Source organism: Ambystoma mexicanum, chromosome 9, assembly GCF_040938575.1.
Source record: "Ambystoma mexicanum isolate Mex_15411 chromosome 9, UKY_AmexF1_1, whole genome shotgun sequence".
Taxonomy (NCBI): Eukaryota; Metazoa; Chordata; class Amphibia; order Caudata; family Ambystomatidae; genus Ambystoma; species Ambystoma mexicanum.
Window position 1 is genome coordinate 107,346,640 of NC_090931.1, and position 22,696 is coordinate 107,369,335.

At 45.7% G+C, this 22,696-nt stretch overlaps 1 protein-coding gene across 10 annotated transcripts in view; it reads right to left on the bottom strand.

Moving 5' to 3' along the window:
- Nucleotides 1-22,696, bottom strand: part of LOC138487712 (adiponectin receptor protein 2-like) — a 1,243,553-nt gene that overhangs the window by 94,373 nt on the left and 1,126,484 nt on the right. For all 10 annotated transcript variants that reach the window (XM_069614254.1, XM_069614248.1, XM_069614245.1 and 7 more), the window contains one exon: nucleotides 19,822-19,956. In XM_069614254.1, coding sequence (XP_069470355.1) covers nucleotides 19,822-19,956 — 135 coding nt within the window. The remainder of the gene's footprint in view (nucleotides 1-19,821; nucleotides 19,957-22,696) is intronic.

Consider the following 22,696-nt stretch of genomic DNA (forward strand, 5'->3'; position numbering starts at 1 on the left):
GGCCCCAGCAGCAAGCAGGCGTCGAGTAAGGGTGGATGTTCTTGCAGTAGAACGGCGGTTCTTCAATGACGAAGTTCGGGGCAGCCCCAGGAACGTTTCGCAGTTGGCCAGGCTGAGTCGGGCTTTAGTCACTAGGAGGGGTTGATGAGTGATGTTCCAGCGGTTCGAATCGGCAGGTGAGTCGTCGAAGTGGTGATCTTGGGTGCTGTGAGAAACCTGAGGGTATTCTCCCAATATAACCTCTGTAATCCCTTATTCAGGTGACCAGAACACAGCCATCGCTGTTGGATCCAGTTCCTGGGGCTGGACCAGTGGGGGAGGATCACCTGGATAGGGGAACCCGAGGTTATACTCGGGAGAATGTCCCAGGTGTGACATGGCATTGTGCCAGAGGTGGAGAGAAGGGCATGGTTTCTGAGGCTTTCGTGGGCTGTATTGCATCTGCCACCCTTCCTCCTGTTAAATCTCTCGAGCCCAGATGCAACAACCCCTCCGCACCCAAAAAGCATAACTCCCAGAATCATTGTTTCACTGGTCTGCATTTGAATACTCCCAGTCATTCTTCCTCCTGTCCCTCTGACTGCTATCTTCTGCACTGCCAACCCACTCAGGTAAAATACTAGAAATCCCACAATCCCTCTTGTTTATTTCACGGCCCCAGCTATTCCAGTTTGCCCCACAAACCCTACCACTCCTGTCCCTCTGTTATTTTCAAAAATAACCAAGCCACCAAAACACTGCCATTCCCACCATGCCCTATGTTCTGTTCTCCACCTCGGTCATCCTTGTTCATTTTGTCCTGCTCATTCTAACAACCGACCCCCTGTTTATAATAGCACAGTTTCCCCATCCTATCCTGTAGGACATTCTGACACTCCAACCCCTTTCTTTCCCGACAGAAACACTGTTTTACAAACTTGTAATAAAACTTTACCTGACATGTCCCGACACACAGGTCAGGCCAAGTCAGGCAATTAACTTGAACCACACACACCTGATGACCCTTCCTTTTCCCCACAGGGATAAAAGGTGGAGCAAGAAAGCACAAGACGAGAAAGGCAAGCACGGCAGACGGCTAATCCAAGGTGGCAGTTCAAGCAAAGGAGAAAGGCAGCGAGAAACGAGAGGGAGGCGAGGAGAGAAGTGACTTTGTCCCTTTCATCCCAGGCATGCGGAACCCTTGTGGACGAGAATTTAAGACTGCGGACAATAGCACAAGTATTCTGCAGCAGATGTGAACGGTACACGGGCCAAGCCTATGCTGATAAGGCGGAGCAGAAGAGACTCCCGCGCTCGTGGTTCCGGCCTTGACTCGAGAGAAGCCGAAAACCAGGCGGTTCATCATAGGCAGTGAGTCGAGGGGAGATCAATAAGCACCGGGCTGTGTTGAGTGAGAATCGCAAAGTGGCACGTTTTTAAGCAAAAGCTAAAAAACTTTAAAGGAACTGTTAAAAGGATGGGGAGACCAGCTGCAGAGAGAAAGCTGCACAACATGTGTGCTAACTAGAGAGACTCTGGTCGAGAACCATATTGAGAAACTACAGAAACCAGAAGGCCATAGGAAGGCAGCCAAAGGAATGCAAAGTGGTCATACATGAGGGTCGAGCAAAAGCCCCATAAATTCGAAAAACTTTGATTTGTGAATTGGGATGAAAGCAAAGGGAATTGAATCCCAAAACCTTTGAACTGTATAAAAGTGAACATTAAAAGTAAGGAGAGGCCAGCCCAGAAGAGGGGCACCCAGGGGTGAGCCACTATCAACCTGCTTGAGAGCCATTCTAAATCCTGTGAAGGAAGGCTAAGAATTGAGAGGGGCCTGAGAGGGGCCGGAGGGGTCCAAGGGATGAAAACTCATCACCGCAAAGTAGAAGTTCAAAGAGACGGCAAGAGTGAACCCGAAAGAGGTGTGCCAGAGATGAAGCTATCACCCAAGTACTAGCAGTCAAGAGCGATCCAAGCCCGGCCGAGGGAGATCTGAAGGCAAAGCTTTCATCAGAACTATCTGTGGAAAACTAATTGAGAAGGGTCAGCCCAGAAGAGGGGGACCCAGGGGTGAAACCATCACTCACATTGAACTTTGGAATTAACTTTCATCTGTTAAAGGAACTTTTGTTTTATTGTTTAAACACATCAGGAACCGAAGGCAAGAGACTTTCAGAGGAAACGGCACTTGGCCATCAACGGTCCCGAGAACTGCCATTTGGAACTGTTGTCTTGCGCTGTAGAAACCCAAGACCATACTGTGCTACAAGCTCCAAGCTCCAAACTTGCCCTGTGCTGAAAACATGGGGAAGGGAGACCCAGGTTGCCGCCTCCTGACTTTTCATTTGAGAACACTTCTTTTTTTCTTTCTTGAGACTTAACCCCACACCTTTTGTATTTAGTGTATGGCATTGGCAATAGGTGTTTCTTAGTATATGCCTCATATATATAGATAAACCAAGTGAAACAAAACAAATTCCGAAACACAGAAGCACAAATAATAATAATATAACAGGTGATACTCCATACAACATTACAACTGGTAACCCTATCCTGTTCAGCAGACCTATAAAACAGAAAAAGGTGATCCAAGAATCATGAGTCACATGATATTCTTTGAGGCCTAGCTAATTGGCCACATAGTCTCCCTTACATCCAAATATTGAGACTAAAAAGAATTGTCTCAGATTCAGTTAGACTAGACACTGAATGTACTGAGCTGGTAGAGAAGTTTAAGAAGAGGGGTTATGCCGACAATGTACTGGAAGATGCCAAGTCTATAGCTAATGAAGTCACACAACAGCAATGACTTGCTCCAAAAGAACAGACTCGAGATATCCCACTTCGATTAATATCTAAATTCTCAAGGCAAAGCTTTCAAATCAGCAAAATCATTAAAAAAATAACCTGGAGCATGCTACAACATGACCCCTTACTGCATAACCTCTTCTGCATAAACACTTCTGTATCTCGGAATGTGTTGTTTTTTCACTAGGTTTATCTGTCTATAGCCTTAATTGTGAATGATATGTGTAGGATTACATATTGGTAACTTCACATCCACCTGTTCTCCAGGTGTATGTATTAATCATCCACTTTAAAGCAATCTACTTGGTTATTACACTTAAAGTTCCACTCCTACTGTAGGAGAATGTCCAAGGAGCCACTCAGGTTTTGCCCACCATGACCCTTGTTTGGATTGGGTGAGTGTTTTTCACTAACAGAATGTTATTCTGACATTCCTTGATCACCAATTATGGCCCTAGCGATTGTCGCTATTGCGGTTAGTCCGCTTTTGATTTTTATGCTAGATGGACCTATGAGTGCCTTCATGCGGGCCTGTTTCTGGACATCCGTGGGCATTTGGAAGTACATAGGTAGCACTGCGTTTCTGCGCCTTTCAGAGAGTTTTGATAGCTCTCTCAACCAGGTTTAACTAGCAGACTATTTCTTTGGTATTTCTTCTGTTTTCCATATGCGCGACTCTTTCAAGCATGGCTGACGCGCTTTGTGGATAGTCCAATTTTCATTACCACATCTAATGGATTTACTATGAGTGCTCCCTCTGGGCATGCACAGGATTTCCGGGTTCATATATGGTAACACAGTGATCGTTGCATCCACGTGGCACATGTACAGTTCGATATCCCGCTCCACTCGGGTAAGGTGATTTACTCAAGTTCTGTTACACTTCCTTGTTTAGTGTTGCTCGCGCGCTCACTATATTCTGATGGTAACATGTTGTGCATACTTCTTTAGAGACCAACCTATGATCATATGAGTGCAGTATCCATTCATCGCTAGGCAGCTACTTCGTGAAGCAGCTACTTCTGGGACACAAATTAGTGGAGTTGCTGTTCTATGTTAGAAGACCAGGTCAGTGGGGCATCCTGTTTACTTCATTCATTCCATTTATAATTTTAAATTTTTTTGGCTATATATTCTGTTAACAGCACCTAACAACTTTGTTTCTATACATTGCCCACAGAGTGCTGGTCTTTGATCATGCCTACTTTGTTTGTCTGATTATTTTGGTTACTTTGAGGCCAGGTAGGTCTTTGCCTTCCTTTTGGGGTTCTTTCCCCCAATGGCTGTTGACTCTAAGCATGTTTAAAGCATGCCATAGTAAGGTTATGAGGGACACATATATTTGGGCATTTCTCCTTCCGCTTGGTTGAAACACATGGGCACATCCGGATGGCTTTTGGGACTATATTTGGATGACATATTTCCAATGCTACCTGTTATACGATTTAAATATTCTTATCTATACAGGCATGATATAAAAAAAATCTATCTTATTGTTGATTTGTATGTATTTGCAGACTCTGTTAATTTTGGTATTTCCTTGCAGTTTTATTTGCTCTTGAAGAAGGGGGTTTGGACCCCGAAACGCGTTGAGCCAAAGTCAGATTGTCTGACCTCCAGAAGACATTGAAGTCAATAAACACTTTCATTATTTTTACTGTTTTGCTTTATATTGTTTGTCCAAACATTCTTCAAGTTATTTCAATTTTATCATAAATATTTGGTTGTTTTTCAGCTTTGACGGTATGCTGGGATGGAAGAGTCCATAGGTGGTGGACTCATGCTGGCCGTCCAGAGACACGATTCTACTAATTGAAGTCCCTGCAACAGAGTGCTGGACCGAGATAGCGACGCACATCTGATCAGCGAGTCCTTTGTCTGGGGCCTTGAAAAAGGCACCAAAATCACAGAGTCTTTGTTGGGAGTCTTTTCTGTTGACTGCTGCTGCAAGTTCCCATATAGAGTCACCAGGACCAAGAATCCAGAGACCAGATCCTGTGCTGCTGCATCGTGAAAGCATCCGCCTGCAAGCTCTTCTTCACTGCTGAGGTACGGTGTAAGCTTGAGTAATACTTACCTAAACTCTTGTGTCACTCCTATGTGGCTAAGGTGGTGATTCATGTAGTTGGGAGTTCGCCCATACCGTTCACCCATCCTAATTCTGGAACGCCTATCAGGAGCCTTCTACGAATTCCCTGAATACTTCCACTAACTCTAAATTCTGATACTTACTTGTCTGACGAGAACTCCTCTCGAATTCTGACTTCCCTAGAGTTCTGACTTCCCTAGAGTTCTGCCTTACCCTGACCTGCCTACAGCGGTATGAGGTAATATTATCCCCACCAAAAATATCGCTGTATATATGGTCGTCAGGAACACCATAGGTGATATTTTTGGGGGGGATAATTTGTGAGAGTGGGGTGCCGGGGGTGTCCCCACCACATTTAAAAATAATGCAGGGGTTTCCCCCGCAGGGTCCATGCCTCAATATGGATGCAGAAATATGGCGATATTTTTGTATCGCAATATTTTTGCGGGGATATTAACACATGGAACCCCTACAGCTGGGTCCTGGACCACCAGGGTCCCCCTTTTGCCTCCGGAAATAATCATGCCCTAGAATAGGGAAGGACATCTAAAGGATAGGCCTCTGGAAAGAAATTATAACAAGTGTTGCAAAGTACTTACTTGCTACGCATTAGTGATGTAACTTTGATTCCTGAAAACAGAATAAGTTACAATGTGTTACACAGTTCTTACTTACCTATGAATTGCTTATTGCCATTCTGAAAGTATACAGTTATTTGATATGGGTATGTTCGCAGACTCGGTGGGCGAAACCTAAATCAGGGAGATCCTTTGCCGTGGTTGAGTAACGGGGGTCAAGGCGGCATAGATTGAGGTCTCCAGAGAGTATGACTCTGGAGTTAGGTTTGAGGTTAGTTCCTATTGAGTGATAGCATCTGATGTGGGAGGAAAGAGTTTGAGCGAGAGAAGTTCACTGTTTTTTTTACAGTTGGGGAGAGTTGGGGAGCGGGTAATTCGAAATTGCAGTGAATCTTTGTGGATGAGGTCAAGGCTCCACGCCTGGAGTCAGTCCTGTCTTGCCTTAGTATGGGGAATCCTTCTGGCAGAGCCGGCGAGAGTACCGTGCCTGCAGCAGGATGAAGCCAGGTTTCTGATATGGCCAGGAAGTCAAGATTCTGGGATGTGATGAGGTCATTGATATCCAAGGCATGAGCGGGAGCGATCTCGCGTTGACTAGGGAGGCGTGGAGTAAATGGGATTTGGGGGCAGCTAGAAGTTTGTTGTTTGCGGCTCTGGTGTTCTGAGAGGTGTCTGAATTCTTGTGCTTGGGTGGTGCCGAGTTAGCAACATTGGTCTGGGTATGATGAATGTCTGTGATGGCAAGTTGTGTAGAGAGCGTTTTATTTGGCTGTGGAAGCCCGTATGTGTTGACGGGCTCGTGCCCCATGCCAACTCGGTGGTCCTGGTATGAGTGTAGGTTGTAAAGGTGGGCATATGCGAGGGTGCCTGACCTGTGTGAGGGATGGAAGGTTTGGTATTGGTCAAAGTTCTGGCTCCGAGGTGTGAGTTTCTGGGAGTTGTGAGTTTCTGGTCAAGATGGTGGCAGGATGGCCTGGTCAGGAGGCTGCTACGGTTCTCAGGCATAGGTAGGTATTCCTGAGAGCAAGGGTTGGTGAGGCGGCTGGGACAACCTCTGTAGTTTGCATATCACAGGCGGTATAGAGGTGGGACTGACATCCGGCATGTGGGTGTAGTGGAGTGGGCGAAGGCAGGTAGATCTTGAGTTAGGTTGTGTGGTACTCTTAGCTGGGTCACTAAGTGGCCATGGTCCTGGATGTAAACCGAGTAGGGGTCGGGATACATGGAGGTGCTAGGTGAGTAGTCCTTGGGTGTCGAGCATGGTAGAAACATTGGTTTGGGGTGGAGGTTACTGATTGTGTCGCCGGTGGTACGGTTCAGTGGCTTAGGTGTTATTTGTGTTACAATTGGTAGCGCAGCAATAGGGCATTTGGTGGGGGCGCTTGCGGGTGTAGGGAGGACCGGCGGTACTACTAGACGGATGTCTAGATACTTAACATTGGAGTCGCCGCTTGTAGAGGTAGAGGTAGAGTAGGCGCTGACTGGCTGGAAGTAGTGCCTGGGTGGGGGTTGGGTGGGTGAAAAGGAACTGGTGCATGGAGGGTAGGAAAAGTGGGTAAGAAAGGAGTTGGGCAGGGTAAGGATGAGGGTGAGTGTCGTGGGGAGAGCAGTCTCATGAGCCCATTAATCAACTTTACATAGGCGTCATTAGTACAATGCAGTACAAGGGGCTTACCTTGAGCACTGTGTGTGTTGTGGACGGCTGCGGGGACAGTTGTTAGCGTCTCCCTCGTCGAGCAGCAGAGAGCTGCACAGAGGAAGAATGGCCTTACTTTACGTCTGTGAGTCACGGTCGGCTCTGCTTTCTGGCTTCGGTGCGAGGAGTGCCCATCAGGCACGTCGGGCCAATCGGATGACTTAAAGTGGGACTGTGTTGATGCTGGTGGCTACTGGTGTGGCCATCTTGCCAGGATTTTGAGTGCCTGCACGGTGTTGAGTGCCAACATGCTCCTGCATGTCTGTAGGTTCTGATGTAGATCCCAATGCGGATCCTGGACGCAATGCAGCTGCAGAGAGGAACAATGGCCTTATTTCATGGCCTTGAGTCACTGCCGGCTCTGTTTGAAGTGAGCATGTCTGTGTGGGTACATGGTGTGAAGTTTGTCAGGGATAGTTGCATGCAGTTTATAATGTTGCAGTAAATAAATATGTTTCATGTTTAATACATGTTCAATTCTGCAACAACAGTGTAATACATGTCCCATCCTGTTTGATAATGTTGCAGTAAATAAATCTTTTTCACGTTTCATCCATATTGCAAAATGCAAAGTACCTGCAGGTTCAAGCCAATTTCAACCTCTCCCGCCAAAACATTCTTGCGCTGAGAGGTACAAAATGCAAAGTGCCTGCAGGTTCATACCGCGACAATTGCAACCTCTCACGCCAAGACATCCTTAGACCAATAGGTCCCTGCCCCAATTGGCTGCGTCTAACTGAGGCACGCCCAAACAAAATCTGTGGCAAAACGGTCATGCCATAACAGCGTGCACCTAACTGGCCATGCCGAAATGTCTTGTCCCATGCTCCAAGCCCCTTGTTTCATGGCCGGTCTCTTGGTGACTGTTGTGATACATCACACAACCCCAACTAGCCACATTTAAGCGGCACGGAAATGGTAAAGAAATAACCGGCTGAAAGAATAACATATGCCCGGGTACTTTCTGCACCCATAGCGAAAATCAAAAGATGCCACCCATGGATATACGCACAGTACTGTTAAGCTTCAAAGTGAGGAAGGGGCCAGCCCCTCAGGCCATGTTGCTCTAAGTGGTCTTGTAACTTTGCCTCATTTATTGGGCACCATGGCCTGAGGGGGCTGGCCTTTTCCTCAGTTTTGAAGCCAAGCAGAGTCCGCCCTGGTTACTGCATGGATGGGAGTCTTGGGACACCAGTGATTTTTCACCCCCGATGTCACTGTAGCTGTAAAAAATATCTATTGTTTTTATTATGTACAAAAGGTTGCAGGCTTTGAGAACTCCCAATGTTTTAGTTAATGCCCTGTGCAATTAAATTATTTGCCGAGGATCACACACTTTGGTTAAGCAGCGTGCTACAAGCTCCTTGTTTTATGGCCGGTCTCTTGATGACTGTTTTGATACATCACACAACCCCAACTACCCGCATTTAAGCAGCACAGAAAAGGGCAAATAAAGATTGGCTGCAAGAATAACATATGCCCAGGTACTTTTGCCCCCGTAGCAAAAATCAAAAGCTGGCACCCATGAATATATGCACAGTAAGTGGCCACATATTTTAAAGTGAATATAAAAATGTAGTTCAATTGACCTTCTCATTAAAAGAAAGAGTGCAAGACAAAATAGCATTGGACATTTAAAAAAGTAATGAACACAAGAAAAAAAAAAAGAGGGATAAATATGCTGGTGCTCACCTTTTAAACCCAGCAATCAGTAGTGAAATATCCATGGAAAAGAAATCCAAATATGAAAAAAGTGCCTGTGGTCTTGTGGTTAAGCGTCTGCACTGGAAACATGACAACCTGTGTGAAATCCTGTTATCCAAATACTTGAGCAAGCTTACCAACCTCAAAGAATGGGGCTGCAGCCACCCTCTGAAAAAAAGTTACGTTGTCCACCCACGTGTCCTGGTGCCCTAAATCGGGAAAATAAGTGCACCAGTGTCCAGAATTGAAAACTCTCTTGCCACATGCTGGGCAAATACTCCTGAGTTACCCACCCTCTCATCATTTCCCCTCTCCACCCCCATGTCTGTCTTTCAACAATGCTCTGCTATAAAGCTTACTTTGCACGTCTTTTCACAGCCTAGACTTTAGGAGTCCTTGCCTATCTTGTTCTGAGCTCTTTCAGGGTCAGACAGCAGTTTAAAAAGGCAGGTACAAGCTGGGAAAAGTCAAGAGTTCTTGTGGGAATGTTCAGCAGCAGACAAGTAACACATCTTGTGGAGGTAAAGCACCAGGGAAGCCGGAAGGCACTCCCTGTAGGCTCACAAGCTTTAGGCCTGGGTGAATGCCGTTGTGCGAACTTCCAACTTTTAGAATTTACACGCCAACAGCACAGGAGTGAAACGACGACTCAATCAAGTATTCCAAAGGGTCACACACTACCTCAGCAGTAGAAGATATAGCTGGCAGATGCCTTCACGATACAGCAACTGCAGGACACGGCCACAGAATTCTTTGTCTGGAGACTAAGGAAGGGACACTGGAAGGGATTTCTCTGCAGCAGTTGGGAAGAAAGGCTAACCGCTAAGGATTTTTCATTGCTTCTCGTGGCTCTGTGGATTTTGACGCCTTCCCTGGGACACCAAGGATGAACGATTACCGCTGGCTGGATTTCTCCCTCTAGCACGGTCCTGCACTCCGGTGAGGGGACTCAGAGGAGTGGACTCCTGCTTCTAGAGGTCCACAAAGGTACCACCGAAGTTTCAGCGAGAATCATTCACCAGAAGACAAAGCACTCCAGAGTGGTCATGGGTCCCCTGTTATTGGCGTTCTGCAACACAGGAAAGTGACAACACATCAGAGGATGGCTCGTTTTGCAGATCATTTTGAGGCTGATTAGTCCCACCAGCCCAAGGAAGAGAGTCGTCCTCTTCGGAGCTCGCAGTAGCGGTTACACAGCAGGCTTCTCTGATCCTCTGGAAGTCGCCGCAGACGTCTTGTTCCTTCTTTCTTGTTGGATCTTCGGTTCCAGTAGTCAGCTTGTCTTCAACTCAAACATCCAGCCCTTTTGTAACTGGTTCAAGGCAGGCATGCCAGAATAGAAAGAATAGTGGAGTTTCCAACTCCTCCCCTGCTTCCTGTCCTCACAAACACAGTGGAGCCTGGGTGGGTTTGCCCAGGGTCTGTGACGGAAGACTATAACCCAGACAAAGGACTGTCCCACCCTGAATGGTAGGAGAAGGGCCAAGAAAGGACACACAACTGGAAAATGGCACAAAAAGAAGACATGGCCATTTTGGGAAAACGGTCACCCAAAGGTGCCTTTACTGAAGCTGTGGATACAGCCTGCAAGTAAGTTGCACAAAAACAGTAGAAAAAAATCCAATGAGACCAGCCATTTTGGTTAAGCTTGTCACTGTAACAGAAATGTTACAGGAGCAGTGAGAAAGGGGATACACTGTAACCCCTCAGCATCTCACATAAAGTGGTGTGTGCTGATCTCACAAAGGGCAAGTTAAGTATAGGGTATCTCATCAACAACTAGACAGAAAAAACAACCAACTAGGGGAAAAAAGCTAGTGCACCCTTTTTCAAGAAGAACAAGAGCTTTATTTTGTATACAAAAAGGAAAATGGCGACAATCACATTATGAGTCCACTGACACAGAGCTCTCTTTCCTCCTTCAGATGGGGGCTACTTTGTTAACACAGAAATTGTCATTGATGACGCATTTCAATATACAGCATTAATGCCCCACCTTTATTGGCTACGCCTATATACATGCTAATGATTACTTATGGCCAGGTGCCGATTGGTTATGACGTCTTCCCGGTCATCTTCTCCACACGTGGGTTAGGAGTTCTTCACCTCGGAGCGCTACAAGGTAATTGGTTAAACTTAAAAGGGCAACATCCTATCTCCACTTCTAACCACTTGATGTGCACCTACTCGTCAATATGAACTCAGCAGATATGTTTGTAATTACCAGACTGATGTCAAAGTTATCAACTCTTTTCTCATCCCAGACACTTAGGTGTCCTCCTCATGCCTCCCTGTTGTAATCCTTTAACTTGGAATCACCCTTTGCTCTCCCTGTGTTACACTTCAGGCTTCCCCACGGGCCTCCTTGCAGAATAGGACTTCTTTACAAGCTCCTCTATGGACCAGATACAGGCTGCCATGGCGCCTGTACAAACTACGACGGACTCCGGGTCAGCTGACACGTCTTGTACGTGGAAGACGTACGGCAAGACACGCCCCCTTACGATTATAAAACCACCGTCTTCCAAGGGGCTCGTTGCTGCTAATTAGAGTTACAAGCTACATGCGGTTACGTCCGTTACTTCTTTGTGTCTTCCCACACGATTCCTCATCTGAATTCCTGGTTTTGACCCTTGCCTGACTATTGGATTGGCTTGTCTCCTCCTTTATTCCTGTCGTGCTCGTCTGGTTTTTGGACTCGGAACGTTACTGGATCCGGCTCCCTTCTGTCTCTTGCGGTACTTCATTCCAGGTTGCCGCCTCTGCATACAGAACCAAAGCAGAGAACTTGCTGTCAACTATCTGGAACTTTTCTACACCTAATCTGGATACATGTGTGCTCAGGTACATACTTAATTGGCAAAACCCATCTCTGCTACTATTTCTCTCCACAACTTGTTTGGATATTTTGTCTACTGATTCTGGGACATTGAGTGACTATCTTGTGAACTTGCCTTCAAGTGCATATAAACGCTCTGCTGAAACTGCACCAACCCACCACTAGTGCGACCCTCGTGCCATCCGGGGCTACTTCCCTATACTAACATTCCTGTTTGTTATTTTCTCCTTTCATTGTCTTCTGTTTCCTGGATTCCTTTCCTCAAAATATCCTTATTCAGGTTAGTTGTTACCAATTCGATATATAAGTTGGGACTGATACTTTAAAAAGGCTCTTTTAGACCATTCCCACTCATTTTGTGTTATATTCCTTGTAGATCCACCCCGGGGAAGCTCCACTCCAATACCTATCTAGGTAGTTTCCCATTTAATTCAACTGTTCTGATTATTTGCCTCAACTTCAACACTGTCTAATATCTTTGTATTCCTTTGCAGCATGGTATTGGCGGTGTGTGTTCTCCCCGCTCTTTTATTCAATTGACACCTCTGTCTGTCCCAACTGAAACAGCAGAGAGGTACATTGTAGAAAAGAGCCCCTCTTTGAGGAATCCTGAGTCTAGTACTCAGGGGAGCTGGGATGGAAGGCTGAATATCGATTCTTGTACCACCATCATCTCCAAGGTCACTCCTCTGCATCTTCGGCCTATTTCGGAGTGGTGAGTAACACCCTGGCACACATCACAGACATTGTTGTGCTCAGCCCCCCCCTCTATCTGCTACCCCTCCCGGGGGATGAACCTAGGGTCCCACTAATCCAACCAGTTCAAGAAGGATTTAAGAGCGCTATTCCTGGGCAATCACTAGTTCAAATATAATTACAATTTTTCTCGGGGGTTGCGGGGGTGCTAGTGTCCTAAATCTCAGTTCCTGTTTTGGCAGCTCAAGACACTCACATGAGTGTGGTCTTCGTACTGGGCCGCAGCCCGTCTCCCATTCAGCTTCTAACATTCCTACCTAATTATTCAAAGGGCTAATTTGATACAATTATGCGTGGGCCTAGGTGCATGTTCTTTGCCATGGCTGGAGATTGAGATAGTCACATGAAAGATGAGGCCTTGTTGCTCTGTGTTTCCAACACTGCCTGCGAGGATTCAGGCCTACTCTTGAATACAGCCCTAGTTCATGTCATGAATGTCGCACACATGCAATGTACTTTAAATTACACTATAACAAAGTAATGGTTAATATTTCCCTATATAAATTGCTAAGATACACGTGTTCCCCATCCACTACTTCCACCCATAAGTTCCTTCTCCCCCTACATCGTCCTCTACACACCCTCTGCAGTTTCATATATTTTTCGCAATCTAAATTGTTTAGGAGGGGCGGTGGTCTGAGCGTGCATCCCTACATAAGATTAAAAGTATCCTACTACCCTTGAGAACATGTGTAAAGAGGGAAGCCCAAGGGGCTCCAAGCAACACTGCAAAAAGGGTGCTGTGTGCTGCAAAAGTAAAATACTGATGTAGTCAAGTCACTTAGAAGAAAACCTAACTCCAGTGATAAAAGTATAAAAAGAGTAAAATGTGTCCCACTCACTCAGGAGACTGACCCAAACATCCAGAATTCCAACAATAAGTGCTGGGGGTCTCAAAGGTAGAGATTTGTCATAAAAATGAAAAATCAACCCAACACTTTCTACAGAATTCTCTTTGCCTGTGTATAGATAAATAAACCTTGATTTTTACAATACATATGTGTATCAGTGTTTCTTTGGACCATATGTATGCTACAGGTTCTTTGTAACCATCTACAGCCCTCTCTCCCTCCTAAAATAAGCCTGACTGCTCTGTCCACGCTACCAAATAATTAAGTTGTACAGCTCTATACTAAGAGTTTGAGTCTCTGTATTGCCCCTATGATTGTTTTATAAAGCCCCTGGGTGGACTTTAGAAAAATAACAAGAAGGATTCTTCCAGTGACCAGAGCCCTCCTGCCTACTCCCTCCCCCTTCCCTCCTTACTGACACCAAAGGCCCTTTAGACATTGTACGGAACAGGACGGCGTCCTCTCTTCTTTTACCCTCGGTATCCTCTTCACAGGTGGCCAGGAAAAGGACATCGCTTTTGGATTCCGACTTGGGGGTGGATATGCAAGGGAGGATCACCTGGGTGGAGGAGACTTGGGGAGTGGGAAAGAGGACGTTCTTAGGTGAGACACAGTATCCCCCATTTCCCTTTCACCATGAACCCTCCCATCCCTCAAGCCGTCATGGGCTTTTGCCAGCCTTTTTTCTGTGACTCCCCTAAAGTATTCCCCAAATTGCACCAGTATGGTACTGGGACAAAGAAGAGGACAACTAGACAAACACATCCTCCTTTTGCTAAAGCAGACACATATCCAACTCATTTAGATACTGGGACGAAGAAGCGGACAACTGTTACATGTCTTTATATCAAAACTTATATAACAAATGAAAGTTTTACCAACAATTATATATTGAATGCTCATTCACCGAATTCCTATCTATGAGGTTAAAACAGTTTAAATATCTAAACAGGTTTACCAAAAAAAAACAATATTGAAACGGCCTTAGAAACTCTGAGAAAAGGACCCTGAAAGATTGAAAGAATATGTGTTATCCTTCGAAAAACAAGAAAAAATTGTATACTTGAACAGTATTGCATTTAACATAAAGTGTTTAAAAAATTGAATATGGATTTACCACAGCATACTGGAATACATGAGGAACCCAAGTATCCACAAACGGATCCGAATCCAAAAGAATGTAATCCAAAGAAGGAAAAGCAAAAAACCAGGAATCCAAGTAAAAAACCCATAACAGATCCAAAGGAGCACTCTGTTAAAACCATCAGAAAAAGCAAGAAAAACATCCAAGAATCCAAGTAAAAAACCGTAACAGATCCAATAGAACTCTCTGGGAAAACCATAAGGAAAAGCGAGAAAAAAAATCCAAATGAGTTCCAAGAAATCAGAAAAAACAATTGCAATCCATCTGATTTTTTTTTTAATATTTCAAAACCAGAAAGAAAAAAAATCAATTTGAAGCATACAAAATCAGAAAAAAGCAGGAACTCCACAGAAACGGAGCGTGGAATCCACAGGAAGAAATCCAAAATAGCCGAAAGGAAGAAAAAATAAACATGGAAAAAAGAGACGGAACAGCGACCCCAGGTAGCCAAAAAAGATAGTGCCACGAAATAAAAGTTTAATTATTAAATAAGTTACAATTAAGATATTTATAGATTTTTAACATAGAACAAATAGATAGCATATACAGAATTTGAGTTTTTGATGTATAATAAGTCAAAATAAAAATCAATATTAAGGTAGTTCAATAAAAGTCATTCAATGAAAAAGATCTCAGAGAAAGTTCTTTCGATATAAAGACTGTATACCGAGGACACCTAGAACAACACATATCCATTTTGTGAAAACGAAAATACACCAACCACAGCAAAGTACTGGGACGAGGAGGAGGACAACCAGAGCAAAGTAGGACTACCGCTTTGCCATGAAAATGGAGGCGGGAGCTTTAAAAGCTGGAAGCCCAAACTGAATGGGGTCAGCTGTACAAGAGGGGTCAGCTGTACAAGAGGGGTCAGCTGTAGGAGAGCAGTCACTGTAGGAGAACGCCCACAAACTGCTGGTTGCAGGCGGACTGCTCCGGTGTGGTGGCGTGGCAGTAGAAGTGCTTGAGACCCGTGGAAAAATACAGAGCATATGCAGCGGTTAGCAAAGGTACAGGACTCTGGAGGCTGGTGGCAAGCCATAAGGAGGAAGCCTGGGGGGACCACCGAAACGGTTGCGAGAGTCCTGCTTCGCTGTGGAAGCACTGCTGTGTGTGTGCGAGCCACAAGAAGACCACTGGGAGAAGACGTGAGGGACTGCACAGAGAGACAGAAGCCTGTGGCGGCACAGAACCTCGCAAGGAGCTGTAAGGCTGCTTGGAGGGTGCAACCAGGAAAGGGGAAGAGTGAACCTGGAAGGCAGTGATCAGAATAACGCTATGAGCGTTAAAATAAATGGAAAACATGCAGTGCTATGAACGTCAAGTTTAAGCATACTTAAAGGCATTTTGAATACCAAACGAAATCAAAGCAAGGTGGGAACACTCTTACTTTTTGAAAGGAGCGAAAGAAAGAATGTGAATCAAATTGAAAGGAAGTTTTTGAATGTATTGAAATAATGAACTGCATTAACCGAAAACAAATGCCGGCAAACCCAAGAAAGGACACATAGTTGAATGCATGATATATTCAGCATTGGGCCAAGCCAAGAAAGTGCAAATAACTGTATATAATAAGGAAACAAGCATTGGCGGGAGCAAAGCGAACATAAGAAAGCGTAACAAGCGCATGGTGGTTAACAAAGCCACAATACAGTGTTAGGAGATTGTGACATGTGCCTAAGGCAAGCCCCACTGCTGAGGAGAAGCAGTTGACTGGTGTTAAATGGAAAAGTAGTTAAGGAGGGGTGCCGGTTGCGTGACCAGTAATGGGTGGACCATGTGGTCTGACAACTGCACCTAGACCGGGTGCAACCTTGAATGGAAAAGCTACTGAAAATACCTAAAAGGAAGCAAAGACCTTTTTGTAACTTTGAAGTCAAGGGGAAATCTTGGGGAAAGAAGGCCCCTGCTCTGTTTTGTTTAAAAGCTGGAAGATTTCAACTCATGGGGAAGGGAACCAGTGTTTCATGAACTACTTCGAACTTGGGCAAGGGGAGCTGATTACACGCCAGAGAGCAGGAGAAGAAGCTCTGACCTTTACTTTGAACACTATTCATTTTTGATGCCGACATCCCTACACATTCTATGCAGTTAGTTGTGAGGGCAAGTATACGTTTTTGGACACATACAGATGTTTGTACTTTGGACTTCCTGGCTTTTGGGGAGAATTCTCTGTTAAGGCTAATTTCCGAAACCTAGTTAGTCCCCCAGCAGCTTTGCTGGATTTTTTGGGGTTTATTTTTTTCTCCTGCTAAGAGTGAGACTCTTTTTCCCCACTCTTAGACATGATTTGAGATATCCTTTGACTTCGTAATGTGTTTTATGGGCTATGGGGTCTTTTACTCCATAAGGTTTCATGTATTTTTGGTAAGTGTGTTACACAGCACCCTCAGTGCAGTAACACAGGGGTGTCATAGTGACCCCCAAACATAGACTCCATACCCTGGGACTGACTACTGTCTCTCCCAGGGCATGTAAAGTCACCATTGGCTTTACTAGTCTTAAATTATGAACAGAACCAGTACAAGCCATCATATTGTGGAAGTACTGGTAGGGGTAATTAGATTGCCCCTGGGTCTGTTTTGTGAGGGGGCACTGTGCAGTTCCCCCTCGTCGAGTTTCTGGCTGGTGGCAGTGGTTACCACGTGAAATATCCCACCGGAATATTTCCTATTGGATTTTCCCATTCATTTTAAACGCACCCCATTTTTGGTCCAATGTTAAAGATACCGCCGGGTTATTTATTTAATATTTATTCCCAGGTTGGGTCTTTTTGCCAGGACTCGGTTTTAAAATGGCGTTTGTGTTCGCCTCTGTAACTCCAACACAAGTCGAGCCCTTTGTTCCACTTTTTGGCGGGCTTCTCCACAGAAGCCTCCAAAAGTGGTGCCACTCTGTCTGGGTCTACAGGATGTGTGTGGGGGGGGGGGGTTAAGGCACCCTGGACTGAGTTATCTCGGCAACTCAAGTCGCACTCTTGTGTGATTGGCCCAGTGGTGAGCCGCCCGGCTCACCACTTAGCATGTTTGAGTGACAGGTAGGAGTGATGAAGGGGGGTTTTCTGCATAAAAGCAGGGCTTTGGGGACTGGAACTTCAGAAGTCGCCACAGCACCAAAGAATCCGAAGAGGGAGAAGCTGAGCCGACCTGCAACGACGACACCACCGGTGGAGCCCTGCTGAACTGTCTCACCACTTCCCAACGACAGAGAATATCTTCATCCCGGAGTCTTCTTCCTCTGAACTGGTGGGGATAACCAGTTCGCCCTCCTTTTCGCCTTCCAGGATCGTCTCGAGGTCGAATCGCCCGTGCCAAGCACCCCCGCGGCCGGATAGCCACGCTTCACCACTACCACGAATAAAAGGGTAGTACCTTTTAACCTGGAAACTCTGCGGCTGGTTTCTTTCCTGGCAGTGCAACGACCTCCAGCTTTCCTACACGTCGAGATCTTCTCTTCCCCTGGACGAAGCACCAACTTGCACCCGCTGCCAGGAACAACTGCCCCCGCTGGAGCTTTCTCACCATTTCAGGTACTGTGTCCCGCCTGGTCTCCCTTGCAATAGACTGTTCAAGGTGTCCCGTAAATCATTGACTTTCTATCCTGGGGTGACTTGGTACCTGCTAACTAACTTTTTCTGAACTGATCCAACCCTTTTCGAACTATCTGCAGCGACTCTTTAAAGTACTATTCAACTGTGTGATCTTGGACACATTCCGACTTGCTCTCTCCAAGAGTGAGCCTGGCCTCTGACCTTCTTGCTCCTCAGTAGGCTCTGCCTTTTCTGACTTGCTCTGGTTCTCTTAAAGTATTGGTAGTGTGTATTTTCCTAATTCTGCCTCCTTCCATCCCTTTTTAACTAACTTATTGGAGTGCCATCTTAGGTTAAGCGCTCACCTCTGTCTGTAAATAAGTGGTGTTTTAACTAAGACGTGTTCAATAAGTAATCAGGGATGTATATATATTAATAGTGACTGTTTGAACTTGCTTGCCATATTAGTGTTAGTGTATTTTACAAAGTATGTTTTTAAATAAATAATTATATACTTTTATACCCAAGCTCTGGTCAGTGTTTCCTTGTGCTACTGTATCTTTGTACCTATCTTGTATACTCTATATACTGTCTAACTCTTCTTGAGAGAGGTCTGGCTGCTCAGCCACAGCTACCAGGTAAATCTGGGTGGTACAGACTGCTACCAATTGGGTTTACTGCCAACACCTGCAGTTTTAAGCCTTTTGCAGTGGTCCCTAAGGGAACTGCACAGGTTTCTGCCTAACACTGGCGCAGACTATCCGTAGTTCTTTTAGGTAGGGAAATCCCACCTTAGCATAGGGCAAGTTAGGCATTACTCCATCCTGCCTCTGAGTTAATAAAACTTTGTTCAATGAAATTGAACCTGCTGTTTTTTGTCTGATGTCTTCACAACATGCAACACCCTGGGTGTGCTCCTTTGATACCTGGGCCCAGGACAGCTGCCTGCTGTGCAACTGTCTCTAGGGGAGGGCGATACCAGCCCTCACAAAGCGGACCAACGGGAGGCTTGGTCCTTGTGGTCTCTGTCCTGCCTTTTGGCAGTATCGTGTCCTGCCTTTTGGCAGTATCGGCCCGTCTCACCCAAATACATATTCCCTTCCATAGTATAGCTGATTCACAGAAGCTGACACATGTGCAATATCTCTTTGGATGTGACGGCTGTGATCGTAAGAAGTGCTGTGCACTATGCCTAAACTCAGGCACAGCTTATTTTAAAAGATTGCCCTGACATGACAACAGCATGTGCTACTCATGATCATGTTTATGGTACAGGAGGCAGATCTTAAATGCCACCCCTGCACAACAGGGACTTGGCTATCGCTGCAGCAGTCATCTTGTGACCGTTGAACCTGCTCTCCACCATGAACAGAGCAGGAGCTGCGGATCAGGCCACTGACGCAGCAGGGCACAAGAACACTATGATTTTTGCATGGAGGTAGTAAAAAAGGAGGATCTGGTTAGCAGATTACCCCTTTGGAGAAGAACTCACCCGCATCATTTTATGTATTAATTCAAACCCAAAAAGCCAGGGCTCTGCACCCTTGCCAGATGGCAGCGTCTCACAAAGTTGCAGGCAGTCTACTGTGTCCATGTGAAGGTAATCAACAGCACCCCTCCCCGAGTGCAACCATTTTTAAAGTGGAGCCATGATGACATAACATCAAGCTAATTTAGCCACTACCCTAACCTTAACAGAATCAGGTTATAAAACACAGGTATGTCGATTGTATTTTTCAAGACCATCTAGCTGACCATCAGCTACTCTTGGGGTTCAAGGTTAGACATATATATTGGGAGATTGTGAATGGGTAGGCGTTTGCCCTTGCACATATGTGTACTCACCATAGTTGCTAAACATGCATCCCAGCATTCCGCAGAGTGGGCCATCTGTCTCCGTATACCAGCATCCACACTCAGACTGAGCATCACAGCAATGAACTCTGGTACAACAGCCGGGTTGATTGTCTTGATATTTCTCTAAAAAGAAATATAAACAGAAATGAAAACGGTACCTGTCGAATCTACACACAACAGTAAGCCACTTTCAATGTGCACACTCCAACAACTGCTATAGTCAGATGCTCCACAGCAAACACTGCACAATGGAAATGCAGAAAAGGAAGTGGCAAAGATAAACAGTGATAAGGAAGCAGCCACAAGCATGATGCAGGAGGGGGTGCAAAGAAAGGCCAACCAGAATCAGGTTCGCTCTTATGAAAATCAAAATGATCACATTACTCGTTTTTTCTTTACAAGGAAACCTGTAAACTTGCACATGCCCACAAAACATGCAAGCCCAGAAAGGCCATTTGCATGTGGATAAGCTCCAGTGTACGACGGGACCAAAAAGGGATTGTGCACGGATGCAGGAGGGGGCGGGGTGGGGGAGAGGTGGTGGTTGAAGAGAAGATGTGACCAGTGCAGATGTCAGCACATGCCCGATTCAATTAAATACTCTCACAGAAGCACTTCCCTAGTACTTGACTTCACCCATGCTTGATCAAGACAGCGCCAAGTTGGGTGGAGGAAAATGCTGATAAGTGACATGGGTCATTGCTCAATCCAGTCTGCCTCACTGGATTCCATATAGAAATCTGCGTGCACAGCATGTGTTGTGCAGGTTTCACTTACACCCTCATTTTCGACGTAGAAATGGAAGATCACATTTCATTGAACAAGTATTTTAAGGCCATGTGCCAGATTCTTAAAAATAATACTGCAAATGAAAGGCGCCCAGAGAATCCTTACTCTCAAAAGTGACCTGTGTATTTCAGGAGGGGCAGGACCAATAAGCACTGCCCAGCACATTTACATACATTCGTGTCGGGAGCATATGAAAGGCTCCCTGCAACCATGCTGCTACTGGTAGCGACTTTCACCGAGAAGGAGTGCTAAGGGGGTGCATGTTAAAATGCTCAGTAACACCCCTCTTCTATGCGCTAATGGGAGTAGAGGGGAGGCGTCGGAGATGCGCTCTTTCAGATGCCCTTCGTGAATTAGGCAGCCACATTTTTTGGCACAAGGCCTGAGACGGGCCTGCACATTTCCCAAAAAAGTTTCACAATCTGGCCTCTAGGCTCTAGGAGATGATGGTAGAAAACACACGAGTGGCTAACTGGGAACATGGCGACAACTGCAGGCCCTAGCAGGAGAAACCAGGCGTGCCATAAAGGCCCCAAAGCACCAAATATGGATTCATGCAATGGGGCAGGTGTAGGTGCGGCAGCCCTGGTTCCAGGCTCTCCATCCATAGGTGAGGAGAACCAATGCGGAGTGTTCCTCTCGGCAGGTCACACACCTGCATCAAAGACCTGTGAGCAGCTCTAAGGGAACCGGCCTGCATTAAGAATGTAAAGCTGGAGGGGAAGTCCATTTTCAAAATGTGACATAGTTCCTTTAGTTTGCTTTTTCTCTGTTTAGGGTTTTAAAATGCAGACTGGACAATCTTTGAAGTCCTGGCAATGGAACTCTTTGCACCTGAATGTTCTAGTGTCATACTAGATGTCTTGGAAGCAGAATGTTCAGCCTGCCCCAGGGCTTTATTTGGAACAGGATGAATTACGCCATAAAAACCAGATCCATTTAAAACTCAGAGTAATGATGGCGAGAATGCCTGTCAAAAAGGGTCAGTGTCCAGAGTAAACCACCTGGGAAAAAGGAATCCAAGATGGCTGCTGTTAGGGAGATGTATCATTTGTATGCTAAATCCCCTCTATCTGTGCGAACCCCAGCACATTTTGCTGGACTTCTGGACCTTTTTCTTCTTCTCCTGTATGAGGGGAGTCTTTATCCCCCCCATTCATTCTTTTTGCTCGGACCATGCAAACTATATTCACTGTGTTTTAACTTTGTTTTATGGAGTCCTGCTTTCCTCCATCCATTTTGTAGCACACAGCACCCCCTGTGCAGTGTTGCTGGGAGCACTTTGGACTCTCCTTTTTAAATTTTTATTTTCCTTAAGAACTACTGTCCTCAAGGTTAGAGGGATACTTTTTATCTTCCTTAGCGTTTCCCTTTGAGAGATCAGCACACAACACCCTATATGGAGTGTATCCCCCCTTCTCTCTGCTCCTGTAACATTTGTGTCACAGTGACAAACATACAGTCAGGCTGGCGGCAGTGGACGTGTTTTACCGACTTTTGTGCAGTTCTTGCTCGTAGACTGTCTTCACAGCTGTAGCTATGCATAGAAGGGTTGCCATTGAACCAAAATGGTGGCTTCTTTCTTTTATCGCCATTTCTTGTTTGGTTGTTCTTTCTTGGTCCTCTTTCTGCCATCCTGGGTGGGGGAGGTCCTGGTTGGAGTTTCATCTTCGGCAAGAACCGTTTGTGTAGCCCGCTGAAGCTCCAGTGAGTCTGCGAGACAGGAAGCACGGGAGGATCCCGAAACTCTACTATCCTTTGTCTTCTGGAGTGCCTGAAAGAAACCAGTTACCATTGTGGGGATTGCTGTCCTGATTGGACAGCCACCCGCCCCTTTCTGTAAACTGCAGTTTGAGTTTGCAGAGGATGAGTGTGAAATCCTGATAAAAAGTTGAGGATCCTGAGGCAGAAGACAAGTCGACCAATGGAACCGAAGAAGACTACCAGAGATGCCTGCAGCCCCTTCCAGCAACAGCAAAGAGATCACTCCTGTCTTGACCCATTTTTCATAATTGACAGAGGGGCTCGGAAGAGCAAGACGCCTTCCCTTTGCTGGTGGGACCAATCCACCATA